Source organism: Harpia harpyja, chromosome 21, assembly GCF_026419915.1.
Source record: "Harpia harpyja isolate bHarHar1 chromosome 21, bHarHar1 primary haplotype, whole genome shotgun sequence".
Classification (NCBI taxonomy): domain Eukaryota; kingdom Metazoa; phylum Chordata; class Aves; order Accipitriformes; family Accipitridae; genus Harpia; species Harpia harpyja.
The window spans coordinates 11,112,263-11,130,429 of record NC_068960.1 but is presented as its reverse complement, the minus strand read 5'-3'; the positions used below and the strand labels follow the sequence as shown (position 1 = coordinate 11,130,429).

Sequence of the window (18,167 nt, the reverse complement as noted above, 5' to 3'; positions counted from 1 at the left end):
AACATATCATTAGCAAAGTATTTAATGAATTGTAGACTTAGTACCTGGTAGTTGAGATGTTTGTGTCTTAAAAAAGAAAAAAATGTAGAAGGAAGAATTTTTGTTATCATCTCTGTTGGACAGCTAGGAAAATAATTATTTAATAGAAAATTTTCTTTAAATAGCATTTTCTACATTGAATATTATGTTGTGGTTGTCACAAACTGCTGTTAATAGAAGAGGGAGCAGCTCTGGGTATCTTTAATCTTTTGACTTAGTCATTTTTAGGTCAGTAACTTAGCACTGGATTTCCATATGTAACCTTTAATCCTGAACTGGTTTTGATTTGCCAGTTCTTAGCTACCTGTGGTCTGGTTTGCATGACTGGATGGTAGAATGAATTGTCTCCCATGAGACCATGTATCTATGATAATGTATTCATAATACATCATGTATATTTAGTACTCACAGTTACTGTGGCCCACCCTTTTGCACAGTTGCTCTTCCTGTAGGCAAGGATGCTCTAATAATGTGTAACTCTTGACCTGTGGTATTTCAGTGGTCTCTCTCACTTCTGCTATAAATAGAAGAGTATAAATCAGCGATGATTCAACAGTGAATTGAAAAGTCCTGAAATGGACTAGCAATGTTCAATTGTATACCAGGTACCTTTATATTCTTTTCAGCTTTGATACCAAACAGTTGCTCTTCTGGTTTTAAAAATAAGAAAAGGACAAAGATGGAGGCAAATTAAGAAAGAAATTTATCATCGATTCTGCTAGAGACAATACATAACCAAACCTAGTTTCCTACTTCTGCTGCTCTAATAACAAAAAATAAAACTACCAGACCAGTTTAAATGAATGATGCACATAAGTTGGCCCTATGCTTTTACATGCAGTCTTCTGTATGCTACTGCAATGGGGTTAGATACTTCTGAATTGGAATCTAACTTCTCTATTGTATGTTTTTAGACAAATTAACTTAGGAATTTTTTGCCATGTAGAGAAATATTCCCCTCCACAGTGGGGCACTTCCAGGAAAGCTCCTCTTGTTACTACTGAAGTTGACAGTAAAACTTCGTAACTGGCAGAGGAGATGGCCAAGCTCAAGAGAATTTAACAATGTCAGTGAGAATGAAATACAGGCAGCTGCTTTAGACATTGTTCTGGATTCCTGTGAAATATGCCTTAAATATGACCTCCAGGGACTGAGATTTTCAAGTCCTGCCATCTTCAATTGTCTGAAACGACAGCTGAATTACATTACTTTGAAAGTTGTGGTACAGTGCTTCTATCCACTGTTTCTGCATCAGAGAGCACTTTTAACAATAAAAAATAGACACACTTATTTTAATAGTTAAAGTTAATCATAGGACTTTTGATTTGTAACCTGACCTGCCAAGCAGGTCGGTCAGCAATCTGTTATCTTAATTGCCAGCTCTGTGTGTTCCAGCCTGAGCAGCACCAGGTGCTGAGCTAAATAACAAGGTGATAAACACATACCATAATGACTCAGACAACGTGTGCTATATTCATTAAATGTTGCCTGTGATTTCACAGATTTATAATTAGAAGCTTTAAGAAACTAAGATGAGTTGACAGGGACAAAATGGAGTCAAATATAGAAGAGGGGCATACATAAACTTGTTGTTTTCTTCTGTTCCCAGAACACTTTCACCATTCCAGATTCCCCACGGTTTTGGCAAGACCTTAAACACCTGCAATCCCCAAAGGCAGCCTCCACTGATGTCCCTCCTCCCCACCTCAGTCCTTATTTTAATGAATCTGCAGCTTGACAACACATTACCATCTCTGTCTGTAGCAATTCTCTTATTTCTATACAGCTCTTTATTTCAATCACCCAAATTTGTCCACCACTACTGGCTGCTCTTGGCTGGTGTTCAGCATGTTCATTTGGTGACACCACCAAGGAGATGATCTTCTTTATCCCTATATTGAGGTCTTCTCCAGATACGTATAATCATGTCAGCTCGTAACTTAGCATGACATCTGATTCTTAGGCTATCTATCTCCTAGACTGGCACTATCAGAATCTTCAAAAACTGTAATAATTACAAGCATTTTACTTCTGGGGCAGGAATATATTAAAACAGAAATAAAAATAACCTAAGTGCCTGCAAACTGTCTTGGAAGAGAGGGAAGGAAACCAACAAAACCACTCTACGTTCATTTTTAACTTCAAGCACTTTAATGCAATAACAGAAAACAAAAGAAAAGAATCTCAGGCCTCTTCTTAGAGATGCTAGAGGGAGCACAGATCTATTTCTAGCTTTGAAAGTCATTCAGCAAAGGCAGCAGCTCTCTAGACATACTGAACTGCTCTGCTCATCCTGAAATCAATGAAAAAGATATTTGATGCTTATGAAGCTGTTATTAATAGTTCTTACTCTCTAATCTTAAGCATTTGACAAACTTGATGGCCACCTTCTTTTCTTTGGCTGACCATTAAGGCAAGCGTTTAGTGATTTTTACTATCATTTTTTCCATCCACAGCTCTAGATGGTACCTAGGTCTTACACTAGGGAACCTAGTTTTCTTTCTCAGCTGAAAAGAAGACAGAATAATTTAGCTGTTATGGAATAATTTCTTTGGAAACAAAACAAAACACTTCTCTGTCCAGTACAGAATGTTTAAGTCTTGCCTGCCATTTACTTCCACTGCCTCCAAGACCTGTCAGAGCACAGCTGAATGGGAGGTCTCCTCTCTGTTTTCTTGCCATACTCCCCCTCAGTCCAGATGGTGCACGGCAGAGGTGACTCATGCTGTCACCTCACTTGTGGATCTTACAGGAATGACAGCGCTCAGAGCATTCTTCTGGTAACTGGACCACAGAAACACGTATTGGGGCTGAGTCACTGTGCCAGATTACTGCAGACTCTTCCAACCCACTTATTTTCCTGTCATTTTGTGATATTGTCCTGGTTTCAGGTGGGATAGAGTTAATTGTCTTCCTAGTAGCTGGTACAGTGCTATGTTTTGAGTTCAGTATGCGAAGAATGTTGATAATACTGATGTTTTCAGTTGTTGCTAAGTAATGTTTAGTCTCAAGTCAAGGATTTTTCAGCTTCTCATGCCCAGCCAGTGAGAAAGCTGGAAGGGCACAATAAATTGGCACAGGACACAGCCAGGGCAGCTGACCCAAAGTGGCCAACGGGGTATTCCATACCATGTGACGTCCCATCTAGTATAGGAACTGGGGGGAGTGGGAGCAGGGGGAATCACTGCTTGGGGACTAACTGGGTGTCGATCAATGTGTGGTGAGCAATTGCACTGTGCATCATTTGTTCATTCCAATCCTTTTATTACTACTGTTATAATTTTATTAGTGTTATCATTAGTTTTTTCTTTTCTGTTCTATTAAACCATTCTTATTTCAACCCACGAGTTTTACTTCTTTTCCTGATTCTCTCCCCCATCCCACTGGGTGGAGGGGGAGTGAGTGAGTGGCTGCGTGGTGCTTAGTTGCTGGCTGGGGTTAAACCACAACAGACATGTTTAGAAAATCTTTTGCTCATGCTGTTTATTCATTATGAGCTATTTTATCTTTTTTTGGGCAAACAGAGAGTCTACTTTTAGGTTGTGAAGATATAGCTTGAAATACCAAGAGAGAAAAGAATAATACATGCTCATGTGATATCTCCAAGCATACAGAGGGTTTCTTGCAATAAGCCATCAAGAAACAGAAAAGCAGAATTGCAGGCAGTGTGTCAGGAATACGTGAAAGCACACTGAGAATTAATCCCTAGTTCAATACTACTGTGGTTACTCCAGGAATGGATTTGGGCTCTTAGTAACAGAAATGTTTTATCATACTCGTAACTCATGTGTTTAAGATTGCTGGGCAGACATTTAAAGCTCAGCTCTGGGGGAAAAACTGACATATTGTAACTGCTGTTTGCTTTACTGATGTTTTTTCTACACCTTCAAAAACTATTTCACAGGGACTGGAAAGAATGTACTATCTATTCCAGAGAACAGAGAGTTCAGCAAAGGTTGTTTGTATATTGCAAATTTTATGCAAATGTCTCAAGCAGCTTGGCAGATAAACAGTCATGGAGGGTATCATTTCAGTACCCTATGCCATGCTGTATCTATAGAGAAAAAGCCACTGCCTTCTGCACAGACCAACAACCTGACTGTGCTGCTCTCTTTTGAGAAAAGCAGCAGCTGCACAGGGAGCATAACAGTGCTCTTAAATAAGCTGGACGATAGTCTGTGTAACTTCTTCTCTTGCCCATCTTGTACTCTGATAGATTTGACTTACAACATAGAAGAGAAAGCGCTGCGGAATTAGGCTTAGTGTGTTTCTCCAGCTTCTCTGTAGAAGGTTAAGGGACCCAAAAGAGTTTTGTTTTCTCTACTCTGCAGATTCCAGCTTTCTTTAAGATTCCCAAAAGCTCTTTTTACTTCCTAAAGAGGTCTGACAGTAATACAAATATGTTGTCAGTCAAACCGTGCTGACTATCCAGTTTTCAAATGAGAAATCCACTGGGATTTGATTTTTTTTTCAGAAGCAGCATTAACTTCTCCTGGGCCTTCTGTAACTGCTCACATCCAAGAACCAGAGCATAAGAGGGAAAAAGAGAGGAAGGTTCATAGTACTAGTACAGATTCAATGTCCTTCCAAGAGCTTGCTTTCCCAGGAATTCCTCCTCTTCTATTTTCTTTGAAAAATAAAAGAAAAAAAAGAAAAGGGCAACAAGGTGACTCTTGCCCAGGACAGCAACTGTAGCCCTACATTCAGTATTATTTGCTAGCAAAATGTGTGATGTGCTTTATACTTATAAGCAACTATACCTCCTGCTTTCATTAAATCAGATGAATGAAGCTTTCGCATGGTTTTCATGAATATGTCTCATAGCCCTCCTTTAGTCATTTAACCGTATATTTTTATTTTTTTCCTCATCAGCACCATGGAGTAGATGAAACACAAAGGCTGTTTGACACAGATGGGAGGAAAGATGTTCCATGTGCTTGAAGGGAATTGGTACAGATGGTGGGTTTAGTCTTTGTCCATCATAAAAATGCACTAGCCTACAGAGCTGGGATCCCAGAGAGGTCATCTGGCTTATGACTTTTGGAATTCAGATTGTCACAGAGCTGTTACAGCCCTTAAGTGCTTGGCCACGTATTTACTTCTCTCCTGTGAGTTACAAGGCAGGAACAAAATTTAGATCTTAGGAAAGAGATGCTAAGAATATATATGGAAAGTGCTAGCTATATGCTCTGCAGTCAGATTAAAAAAGAACCAAAATAATGAGAAGAATTGCAACTACAGTTGAGGCCAGTACCTTTGCCACAAATTGAGTGCAGGGGCTGTAAGGACTACTGAACATCGATGATCTTGCTCACTTGGAACATACTGCCAATGATATTTTAAATTCCTGAAAAACCTGAGAGAAAAGCAGTGACATCAGCTTTTGGGAGTTCCTTGAGGAGGGCAGGGAGCCAAACTGATACACAGTGAAATATTTGAATTAGTATCTTTCAGATCTTCCCAGAATGAAGCCCAACCTACCTGATATAGAAAAGAAGAATATCCTTTCTGTGTATGTCATGGAGATCTCTTTTGTAGAAACTCACTGTTCTTTTCACTAGTTAAGGGTCTGGCCCCTAGATATCATTTGAATACAGCAGTTCAGTATTGAACGTTTCTCGCCAAGAAACTGTCTTTGATAACTGTGGTCATTTTCCTCAAATATATTAACACATTATATTAATATGACACCCAAACTGCATGAACATTGACTGGATAAGGAGCTGTGAGGCTTGCTCACATCCCAGCACATTTTGAATATTGATGCTCCTGAGGGGATAGTGTTTAAGATTGTTAATTGATAAAAGTAATTTCAGTACCACTTAGCATGATGGATCTCAAGAGTAAAACAGGCTTTGCTTGTGATCAGCATGAATAATATGGGGAGTCCAAGTAAGAATAATCATCAGTATAAACAGCTCTGCCTCCAAGTTTTCTGAACACATACAGCAGTGAACCATGGACTAGCCCTGAGGCTAGCATGCTTATCTTCCCAATAAAAGCAAGCCTTACAAGACAGATGTATGGTGGGAGAGCAGATCCCCAGAAGAGGTGACAGTGGCACCTAAACAAGGAAAAGAGGTCAGCAATAAAGATTATTATCGGAGGTATTTCACTGTCATATTTTGGGAAGAGGGAAGTAAAAAGGCATCAGGAGGCACAGCACAATGAAAGTAGCAGAACAGGCAAGATGGAGTTAACCAAAGCAGCAAATAAGAAAAGGATCAACATATTTTAATAACATGAGCAAAACAGCTGAAGGACAGCTCCCTGTGGAGACCTGCATTCCATGCAGGAGCAGCAGGGAGCATAAAAGCTCTTGGGTTGTGATTAAAATCTTATTTGTGCCAGAAACACCTACTTTTTCCACTCCTCACTTAATTCAGTAATTTGACTGCATTATCCTTTGTGTGCTTGGTCTCACATCAACACACGCTAATCTCTTGGGTCTCCTCTCTTGAAATACCACTGTGACAACCCATGTTCTTCTGATAGCACTTCAGCTACCTTCAGGTGCTTAGGCAACAGGCAATCCACCCTTCAGGCATAGGATTATGAAACAAGGAGTCTGAGATCTGTGGGGAAGGATAGTGTTGGGGACATGCAAGTTGAAGAATGTACAATTAATCACAAAGTCTGTTTTTTCATATTCTTCAGGGTGCGATTTCAAAATGGAAGCCCCTAGTGCAGCCCTCAGAACCAACACCTGAGCCTTGGCTGCTAATACAGCTGAGACAATAAAATAAAACATCTGCCAGGAAGCTAATGCTGAAGTTTGCTAGCTTCCAGGGGAATAATTCAGTACAGCAGCTCTCAGGATAGATATCAGTTTCAATAAGAACTAAAGGTACAGTTTCTGCTAATGTTATAGATTTATTTTTTTTTAAGCTACCTTTTGTGTATTAACATTAACGGACTTTCTGCACACATTAAGGATTTGAAGCACTCACGTCAACCATGGAAGACATCCACCCAAGGCATAAGACCTCAAAATAGATAGATGCCAAATTATGACAGTTTCCAGATCTTTGGTATCAGGACTAAGTTATTAGTAAGATCACAAAGAAAGTTGGTAGTGGAATATAAACCTAGTCTGGGCTGTGCCAAGCAACATATCAGCTTCTGCTGCCCCTTCCCAGTCTCCCTGTTATTCTCACCCTTGCTCTTTTCCCTGGTAAAAACTGTTGCTGCAGTCTGTGCGATATGGCGCACTTATTTTTTTCATGACTATTAAATATACAGATGCCCGTTCCAGAATGTTCAGTGACATTCAAGAAAGCAAAAGGCATCTGAAATAATCTGCAGTGACAGATAGGACCTACACACAGATTAGATCCCAGTAAGACAAGTAATCAAGGGCTCAACAGGCATTTAGTTTTACTATCTGTTTTAAATTGGTGAATGAACAGTATCAGTATCCCAAGGTTAAACCTCTGCATTTCAAGCTGATGCACAGATCCCAGGCAAGGGACAGTGTCATATATTGAGATGAAATCTGGCCAATCCCATCAACACAGGATGGAGTTTGCATGTCTCTGACCATGCTTTTTCTGTTTCTTCAGGATGGATGACATCCAGCTGTGCAAAGACATTATGAACCTTAAGAAAGAGCTGCAGAGTTTGGTAGCAATCCCAGGTAATGGCTATCTCCAACCCAATATTATGATAATGCTTGGGTGATGCATGGGTGGGGATGGTGTCAGGAACACACCTCTGCCCCTAACAATCAGAAATCTCCCCCCAAGGTTGAGTTTCATATCTCTTTCCTCTAGTCCTTATTTTTTCTTCCTGTTTTCTTTCCTGTCTTTAATCTCCTGGTCTCTAAATTTCTTTTCATGCTGTATTTCACTGCTCCCTTGGCAGCAACCCTGCAAATATCACTCAAACAAGGTGTGTATTCCTTAGTTCTTGCACTCCCTTAGCAATCTCAAGGGAACCAAGTGGCACAGAGATTGTCAGGTAGAAAAGACAAAGTGCTGAGATACCCAAGAAAAAAGGGAGAAAGGAGAGGGATTTATAACCATCACTGAGCATGATTGGGTTTTTTCCTAGATATATCAATTGTCACACCTGTAGTTATAGAATAAAGTAAAACAGGTTTCTACAAAAAACAAGGGGGAAAAGTCTGCACTGTGTTTTGCCTTAATTCTCTGCAAATTCACTGCTCTGAGGAGGGACAGACTTATGGGCAATTTTGCAGTCCTTAACTCCAAACTCCAGCTGAAATCAATGAGGGATTTTCCTTCACTACAGCTTTGCTGTTTTAGATCATCCACAACAGCCCTACTCTGTTCAAGAAAAAAGTAGACATATTCTGCAAAACACTCAGCAACTGCAGTGGGCCATTTACAGCAGATATTACAGCATGGCCTCTAGCACCCTTCAGAAATAATTTGCTGCTGCCTAACTATTAAGGACAAGTTTTGACTCTCCTTTAGTTATCCTCATTTACCCCCCCACATTTTACTGGGCAAATTTAAAGGACAACTTTCTCCCTAGAAAGGAGGGAGAAGGTCACTCATAAAATAGGAAACAGGAGTCTACTCTGAGGCCACATGTTCTTAGTTGTATAAGAACTTTTCCACTTCGCTTTGCACCCAACAAAAGTGGTTTCATAATCTTTCTACTGTTCTTTATACTTCTTAGTTACTTATAGGTCACATTTTTAATTTCTAGTAACACTGTTGGTATGTTATAGGTTTAAATGATATTGGAAAGGATTATGAATCCTAGAAAATATCTAGCAATGATTTCCCTTGCCTCGCCTCTTTTAGTCTGCAGCTTTCCTACCCATACTTTTAACTTACAGTTAGGGTTGATAGGTTTTCACTTTTTTTGGTGGACTTTTTTTTTTTTTTTAAAAACCTTTTAGAAACTATCTTCCAGTCACAAAGTCTTAAGCAGTGATCCACAGACAGCAGTTTCTCCTTAGCACTTTGCAAATCTCAGCAAACTTAAGAATTAAGTATGTGCAGTTCCAGCAGCACCACCTTTTGGCAGACTCACAACAAGAATACTTTTGTTTTAACAAAGACAAAGAAGCTGCTGGTATTCACACAGAACTAAGTGCTGACACAGCATCTGCCTAACCTAGAAAAACAGTTTCCAGAAATGGGTTAATGCATAACATCTTTATCATAATTTTCCTGTTAATATACATATTTGTATAGAGACACCTGCTCTTTGGCTTCAGTAGACACGGTTTAGCCAATTTCAGTAGACATGGGATCAGTCTTTTAGTACACAGAGTATGCAGTACTTTGCCCCAATTCAGGATGCATATATTTGGCAGGCCATTTCCTAAAGGACACCATTGGAGAGCACATCTCAGTCTGGGAAGAGGACAGATTGAAAGGAATTAGAAAGTAGCTTCTACCTTCAGTAGTGAGAGGAGGAGATCCCTTGCTCCATAGACATAAGAGACAAAGCAAGAAAAAGCAGTGATTTCTAAGCATTCTCCTTTCTGTCCTGCAAATTCAGCATTAATCACAGGAATTCTCCATAGATAACAATGTAGAGGTCTTGAAATCTTCATAGCAGTCAATAACCTTACCTTCCTTTATCATTTCTAAAAGATAAAACACAGAAAATACATCCCAGACAAAGCCACCTTATGTTATATTACAAATTATTTCCTCTGCTACTGGCAGACTATAATTTAAAATTCTCCAAGGAGTATGACTTTCTGAGATTGAGACTTAGAGAATTTCATTTTCTTGAAAATATATTCAAGGTGCTTTTATCTCACTAAAGAATGGATTTATTGCAGAAATTCCCAGCAGTAAACATCCTGAAGTCCATGATCCAAAATTAAGCTGTATTAAACAATTACTTTCAAATGTCTGATTTATTTAGCTGTTTAAGATACCTTGTAAGTTCAATCAGCAGACATAACATAGCTCAGATGCATCAGATTGCAGACAGCTTGCCCTTCTTCCCACAACTCTTATTGTACTTAATTTTATGGTTCTCTAAACACAGTTCTACTGCTCAAAACCAAAATTCTTGATTTACTGCAAAGTGTCTTCTTATCTAATCAAAATTTTCAGCTTCTTGAGAAAATATGTGGGCTGGGATTTGCCTCTGGCTTTCTCGTCTCTGCTCTACTTACTAGGTTTGAAGATTTCTGTCTTAGCTACATTTGCTTTATAACCTTAAACTACAGCTCTGTAATCCCTAACATTCATGAGTTTTAGTTTGTGGCAGTCACATCTTTCATGTCATAAAAATCATTTATAGACAACCTAGTCATTACAGACTGGCCAGTTAACAAGGACATGTATTAATTACTCAGATTTTTGAAGCATAGGGAAAATAAACACTTTCATTTATTTTTCCACATTACACAATTGATGCTATTTGTATGGATTTGCAGCTCACCTGCCTTACCAGAGTAGAAAAAAAGTGGTGTAGTCAACAGCCAAAGCTGTCATGAAATACAGAGAAATGGTTCCTTTTGGATTGGTCTCATTTTCCCTGAGGTCAAAGGGAGTTTGTACCATGGATTTTAATGAAGCGTCCTGGACTGTTTTCCTACCAAAGTTCTTTAAAAAATTCAGTGTCTTGCAGAGTAATTTAATAGTAAAAGTACACTTGGCAAGCCCCACAGAGTCTCCAGACCATTAAGCTGATCAGACATTACAGCAGCAAGTAGAAGAGAAAAAAGCAGCAGTGAGCAGAACTTGCTGGGGTTTTGGTGACTCGGCTCTGAAGAAGTATTGACTCCAATCAGCAATTCATTCTTAGACATCTGCAATGTCCACACCCCCACCCTGTTCCCTAGAATCCAAAGTAATAGTCTCTTTTCTCTGCTTCTGACCAGAAAAAGAAAAAACAAAGATGGAGAAACAAAGAGAGGATGAACTGATTCAGAAGATCCATAGACTGGTACAAAAAAGAGATTTTCTTGTAGATGATGCAGAGGTGGAGAGATTACGGTAAGAACTAGAAGCAACTGAACTTATTTGTGAGATTTCACAAGTCTAACACTACACTGGAGTGATAAAATTTACATCAACATTAATGGGAGAGAATTGGTCCTTTAAAACAACTTACCAAGTTAAAAGCCTCCTCCAGGTTCCATAGGAAAAACATTAAAACTAGATTGCTGCACTTCTGTGGCTCTCTATTCCATTAATGATTCAGTCATCTCATGACTACAGTGGGGTTTGGTATCTTACTTTCCTACCAGAAAGTGTCTGGTCATTTACCATTAAAAAGAGAAGGATTTTTGCTGCTACCAGGCATGAGAAGTAGACATGAAATGGAATTCAACAAGGGGCATTATTTGTAGACATTTCGGGAAAAAAAAAAAAAAAAAAAAGGCAGATTTTAAACAAATTATTAATGTGCTCAGGTTTTATTATTACTGTTCTCACCCTGCCATAGCAAAAAAAGAGAATGCAATCACTAACACAGGTCTACCTAACCTAAAGCATAAACAAGTTCAGAATGGTTCTTCTCAGTATCTTAGCCCAAAGTTGCTGAGAAACCTGTGGTCTTCCTCAAAAGTTCATTTCCAGCTGTTGCACTGAGATCCCAATAGTCTACAAATAGAGTTTTCAACAGTAAAGATTCAAGGCTCACCAACCCATTTATCCTAAATGACAGTATCTCTTCCAACACATTTGAATTCCAAGCAAGCAAAGGACAGGAGAGAAGAAAGCTTGCCAGAGTCCTGCAGCTGATCAAAGAGAGCTAGCCAAAGTCAGCAGCTGACAAGAAGCCTGAGCTAGTAATGTAATCCAGAGCTCTCAACTGCTAGTTCAATGTGCAAATCGCAAAAACCTCAGCAGCAGCCAGACAATACAGAAGCGTAATTGTAGGCTACTGAAAATGTACTGCTAAGCACTATGCAGATGTGAATACATTAGTGTCAGTTCACATTTGCAGTAAAACCTGAGGCTTTTCTTTAAAACTCTTGAGATATTCAATCAGTGTTCATTGTTAAAGTAGCAAAAAGCAAAGAAACTAACATGGAAATAAGGGTAATAGATACAATCAAGGTTAGCAACACAATCTTTATTTTGGGCCTAATGCTGTCATCTTCAGGCAAAGAGAAATGTACTTGGTTTGGCTAAATACTAACAGCAGAAGAGCACGAGATCCAGCCTTTTGTCTAAGCAGGCCTTTAAAAATAAGCAGTACAATCACAGCAATATGTATCCTCTGCTTTAATTTGTAGTGGAAGCATCCTGAAGCACCTGTGAAGCCAACTTTAAAGGTGATACATTATGGTTTAAATCCACTGACTAGGGAATATAATGAATCCAGTACTATCAGAGACAAGTAAAGAACCTTGGGGAAAATTCTGTCTCTGAATTTTACAAGAAGTTTGTTACTGGTTTCATTTAGACAAATATTTTGGTCTTTAATAAGCAGCAAAATTAAGTGTTTTTGATAAGAACTAAGTGAATTGTTTACTACTGATTTGATCCTAGCTACTCTAGCTTTTACTGTCCCATTTACAGAGAAAACATTGTTATTTCTGTAATGGATTTATTTTGCTTTTTTCCACCAGAGAGAAAGAAGAAGACAAAGAGATGGCTGAATTCCTTCGCACCAAGTTAAAACCCTTAGACAAAGCAACACAATCTCCTAACAGTGAGTTCCTAAACATTAAGAAAAACAATAGGAAAAAACTCCAAAGACAACTGGATAAAAGAGCATTTTCAAAGGCCATGCTGGGCCAGCCTCTGCCAAAAGCTAGGTTAATCTAGCTAGATCACCCTGAAACAAGATAGCGTGTCAACAATTGCTGGCCACTTAGCATTCAGATGCCCAATTACCCCAGAAAACTGAATCCAAGTCATCTATGGCCACTTTAAAATTGCTTTGTGTGTTTTAAATATGCAAAGTATATTTGAATACACGTTGCTACAACCTGCTTTTGTAAGCAACTCAATTTCTTTTTGCCAATCATTTTCCCATCTGGTTCTGCAAAAATATTAACTGGAAAAAAGCCTCTTAAGATATATGCTAGGATATCTGAAGCAAAGTTTGCCTGTTTTACTGCAGACAAGATGGAAACTAGAGAAAAGACTGCAAACTTTCACAGCTGCCCCAAATTTCTTACAGCATAAATAGGCTTTTCAATCACCTCAATCCAAGTCATTTATGGACAGAACTGCAGACACACTAATTTCTCAGAAACTAAGCGGATTACATGTTCCCTTGGAAGCTTTTAGCTGCAACTTTCAAACAAAACAGTCACAGCATGAGCTCTAAAAGTTAAAAGATTGATTTTGACTTGTCTCAAACTGAGCTCTTAGGCATGGAGATAGTCAAGTGAGAGTGGTGCCCTTCTTAAAGTAAATTTGGTCCATCAGCTGAAGATGTTTGTATCCATACACACTGCCATTTTGCATTGATCAAGATCTTGCTAAAGCATTTCCAGAGGGATGTAGAATGACTGTGAAGTTCAAGTACAAGGTTGATAGAAACACTTTAAGATGCATCACTAATTATTTATACCCTTTTGGTCACAGGGAGCATGACTCATCTCCCTTGTTAGTTTACTTCACGTCATTCCTTTTAAATGCAACGTTAGAGATAAAAAGATTCTTTTCACCCTGAAAAATTAAAATCTACCTTTATCTTGTTCTCCTAATTACGACATCCAAGTTGACGTGAGAATAAATTCGAGCAATATTTTTGTTCAACTCCTTAGTTGTTGGGGTTTAAACACAGTAAGATGACTTTCTGTGGAAGAACCTGTTATCTGACCCTATGGCTGTGAACAACGACGCCTGGATTGAACAAGATGCAAGAAGTTTACCCTCCCATTGAGATGTCTGGATTCTTTAGCCCCTCTTAACTCACTCCCCTGAAGAGATAAGACTTCCTGAGCAGTTTGAATCCACTTACCAGCTGGGTTACTACCATAGTGTTAGATGTATTGTTCAAACAAGAGTTAAAAAATTTGGGGGGGACAGGGGGAGGAAGGGCTTGCATTCTTTAAGCCAGAAGTAGGAAAAAATAGTTTGACCAGCTCTTGGTTTTAATGGTGTCCTATTTTGAACATTGCAGGCAGCCCAGCAGAAAAGAAGGCAGAACCTCCTCCAAGCAAGCCCACCATTGCCAAAGCAGGATTGGCTATCATTAAAGATTGTTGTGGGGCCACACAATGCAACATCATGTAGCTCTGGGCTCTCTACCATGTTTGTCTTTTCAAATGTTTTCATTGAATTAAACTGTAGGGTGAGGGGAACTAACAGCATCCTGCTAACAGAATCAAGAGCAACTGGCACAACAGTAATATAAGGAATGTACAATGGCAGTTTCTTCACTGTTGCATGGATCACTCAACACGCATGCCTAAAAACAAAAGAAATCTATATAGTGGCTGTCCAGTGACCAGAAAAGATCTGTAGTAGAGTCAAGAAAACCACCCCAGTGATAAAAGTGAATGAAAAGAAGGGTATATTTCATCCAGTAAGGTGTAAAACAGCAATTTTAATAGGCCATCACTTTGTAAGAATTTGTTGTACGCTTCCCCCCCCTTGACAAACAGCACTCAAAAATTGCTGAAATATCCTATTTTGGCTACTTTTCAAAACAAAAGCCACAAGTAGCAATGCTGTATATAGTACAACTAATAGATGAAGCAACTTCAGGATAACTGATGTTGCATGCAAAATACTTACCAAACTAGTGTGATGTTCAACTACTTTGCTGTGGAGTTTCACTTCCAATTCTTCCTAAAGAATGAGCGTCAGTGACAAGGATGCTGCAAGTAGAGATAGATTTTTTTTATATCCCATATGATTTCTGAATTACTCAAGTCAAATGAATATTGCTTGCACCAGGGAAAGTGAATCTCTGGTAAACCTTTAGCAAGCACAGATACAGTAATCTGCAAATAGGTGATGTAATCCAAAGCTGTGTCATTTCTTTTAGTTCTCCACCTCACATGGAAGTTAGAAATATTCACCCAGAGAGCTTTGTCCACTACTAGAAGTTACATTCAGTATGAGATTTGTAGGTTGCTGGGAGGAGAGTGGAAGACAAACAGTATTTAACTAATATTTAAACAATGCTTGAAACAACTATTAATTGCATATTCCATAAGAAATATAAACTATCAAGCATAGGAAGACATTAGCCACCCAAGACAAATTGGCCACAAGACAAACATACAAATACAGAAGTAGACTATTTGTGGTAGGAAGATCACATTCTACACAAAATGGGTTTAAAATTAAGAGAAATGCAGAAAGACTTATCTGTGTTTCACCATTAATGTGTTTCTGGTCTCTATGCAGATTAAGCCTTGTGGAATCTAATATCTTTATATTAGCTGTCAGTAGCTGGTTTGTCTGTGTGACGGTATTCCATATAAACGTACTGTGATAGGTGTAAATAGTAAAATAAATGTACATGGATCTAATGTGAAAATCTCAGGCTTAGAAATAGCAAACAGATAGCAAAAAGTTCCTAAAATAAAGTTTTTCAAGAGGAACTTCAATTTTGTGAAGCCAGCTAAGTGTGTAGTTATATACAAAGGAACCACATTTATAGGAAATGAGAAAACAAAATTAACAGCAGTTACCCAAAAAGGATAAACAGTAATATTTTTTAGAGAGAGAAAGTATCTTATTAAGGTTCAAGGAGATAGACACCATCTAAAGTAACTCAGACTATTCTTGTACAAATAAAACCTAATCCATAGCATCAGACTGATTTGATGAAGAACAATTTGAAGAATGATTTGCATTTCCAGAATAATTTGTTTCAGTATTGCAGACTCACTTGAGACAAAGAACCTATATCACTAAGTTCCTTAAGGTTTAAGGATCAAGGAGGAAAAAAAAAGTACAAAAGGTTTCCACTACAACATGAAGCACTTTAATTACTTTAACCAAAGACACAGGAAAGAGAACAAAACATATCCAAAGGCTGAATAGTCATATATAGTTATTGCATCCTTGTTGATAAATGTAACAGCACATTAAGCTCTGTAGCTGTTAATATCTACTGTATCTGGTATGGGTTGGACTCTGTATAGCACCTGTGTACATTAACAGAGTTATGGGGACAACTGCTTTTAAGGGAGAATACACACTGGAGGGGAAGAAATACCCACTGGCTTCTGTAAAATTCAACAGCCTCTTGAATTTGCTGGTACCCAATTAAGACATCAGGAATTATCAGTATCTTAAGACAAGAGGCAGATGTTCAGTGCCATTAACAAAGGCAAATGGATGTTAGGAAAAAAACTTATAGTGAAGCACCAAACTTAAAACCTTTGGAGGATCAACCGTTACAACCAAGTACTGTGAATGCTGGTAAAGGGTCCCAAAGAAGGAGTTTGCACACAGTTTTTGTAAGGCAAAAGGTGAGTTATGCACATGAGTGTTTAAACCAGGCTGTGCTGATGACTGGGGTGATCCCTGCACGCTGCACAGAATCTGTAGTCCCTTGGGAAGAAAAGTAAAATCGATAGAATGTAGGTTTGTGTGAAAAAATTCCATTAATGGGAAACGGAGCTAGACATTTCTGGGATGCAACACTCCTGACTAGGCTACAGAGCCCCCTCCTTTAATTAAAATGAGGAAGAGAAAACACCAGGTATGAATATGTAATATTAATATACAGTTAGCACTGGTAGCCAGTGCCCCAAAGGGACTTGAACTACAGCAGTATTAATGAGAGTAAACTTCATTTTCAGAAGTTCAAGCTTGGCTCAGCTAAAAAGTTTTCTTTGTGTGAGTTTGTTTTGTTTTTATTTAGCAAATGCTTCAGTTCTGTTTTTATTTTTGGGTGGGTTTGAACAGCTTGCCTGGAGTGCACCAGTGGTTCCTTTAGAAGGGGGTCGGTGATGCTGCTTAGCAATAAAGTCCTGGGTTTTTTAGACTGTGAGGTCAGATTCTCAACTGTGTTCAACACTGGCTTACAGTGTTGTCCATCCAGAACACAGCAGAGCCCTAATGGGTTACTTCAAACATAATGATTGTAATTAAACAAGTTAAACTTAGGAAGGAATTAAGTGTGCAAAAATCTTGGTCCTTGTTTTTAAAAATCAGACTAAACCAGTGAGTATTCCCAAGTACCATAAGGGGCTTTGTGACTTCCACCATCCTATGAACATAGCACATTATGCAATCCCCACATGTAAAATCAGCAGAAAACATCAGACAGGTATCTTCAGATGACTACATTGAGTAACTGGCAGCATTTCAGAGCTGATTTTCAGATACCTGTTGCTATCTACAAAGGAGGACATCGGTTGACTGAAGCACCCAAAATCTCTCCTGGAAATCCTGGCTGTTTATCACTTCAGAAAGAAGGCAATGCATCAGAAAAAGAAAAAAATTTAAGGTGGATTTGACACACTATTTCCTCTATGAACTGGTAAACATGGCTGTATTCAGGAAACGATCTTGGTCTACTGAGAAAAACAAAAGTGCTGAAGTGCTATTTGTACTAATCATCAATTCTACCAGCAAATGGTTCTCTTGTACCTTGCCCTAGGCCTACTGAATCTCTTCAGCAAAGTTAAACATATTTCCAAATAAACTAAGCTGCTGTGTTATACTAAATACGTGTTTCTTCCTGTTACTGAAGGAAATAAGTGGTTGTGGAATAGAGTGGGATGCACTTAGTGTGCTGCTATACTTTTAAAAAAGAATAGGATTATTATTCTGCAAGAAAGGAGTAATTTGATAAGTTAGAAAAATAAAGGATTTTAACTCGCTGAAAAAAAACCCAACAGTTTCTCCTATGACACTCCACAAACGGAAATCACCAAAAAAGCCAAGCTCATTATGCTCCTAGATGACTCTGAAACCTCACTACAGCCAGAGCACTGCACAGATTAGAAGACAGTTCCAAGCCCTACATTGAGAAGATGAAGGTCCCAATGTACTTGAGTATCAAAAGCATTGCCAAACCAGAAGGGCTTAACAACAATTAAAAAAAACAACCAAACAAAGAAAAAAGCAACACTGTCTGGTCTGCTCACCAGAGTGGTTTTACAGATGCTACCTGAAGTGTAGGGCTGTGGAGATTTCAGGGACAAGAGATTACATGACCAGATACAGGGAATGAGAGTGCATCTAGGGGTGGATCTCGCGTTCCTGCTTTGCTCTCATTGCCCCAACCTTGCTCCTGTGGGAAGCAAACACAAT

General features: G+C 38.7%; 1 protein-coding gene across 1 annotated transcript in view; it reads left to right on the top strand.

The window, feature by feature from the left end:
• BMERB1 (bMERB domain containing 1) overlaps positions 1-17,579 on the top strand; it is a 58,191-nt gene extending 40,612 nt beyond the window's left edge. The window contains exons 3-6 of the mRNA XM_052773268.1: positions 7,602-7,675; positions 10,862-10,976; positions 12,560-12,642; positions 14,068-17,579. Of these exons, the coding sequence (XP_052629228.1) occupies positions 7,602-7,675; positions 10,862-10,976; positions 12,560-12,642; positions 14,068-14,180 (385 nt within the window). The 3' untranslated portion in view covers positions 14,181-17,579. The remainder of the gene's footprint in view (positions 1-7,601; positions 7,676-10,861; positions 10,977-12,559; positions 12,643-14,067) is intronic.
• The last annotated feature ends 588 nt before the right edge of the window (positions 17,580-18,167 follow it).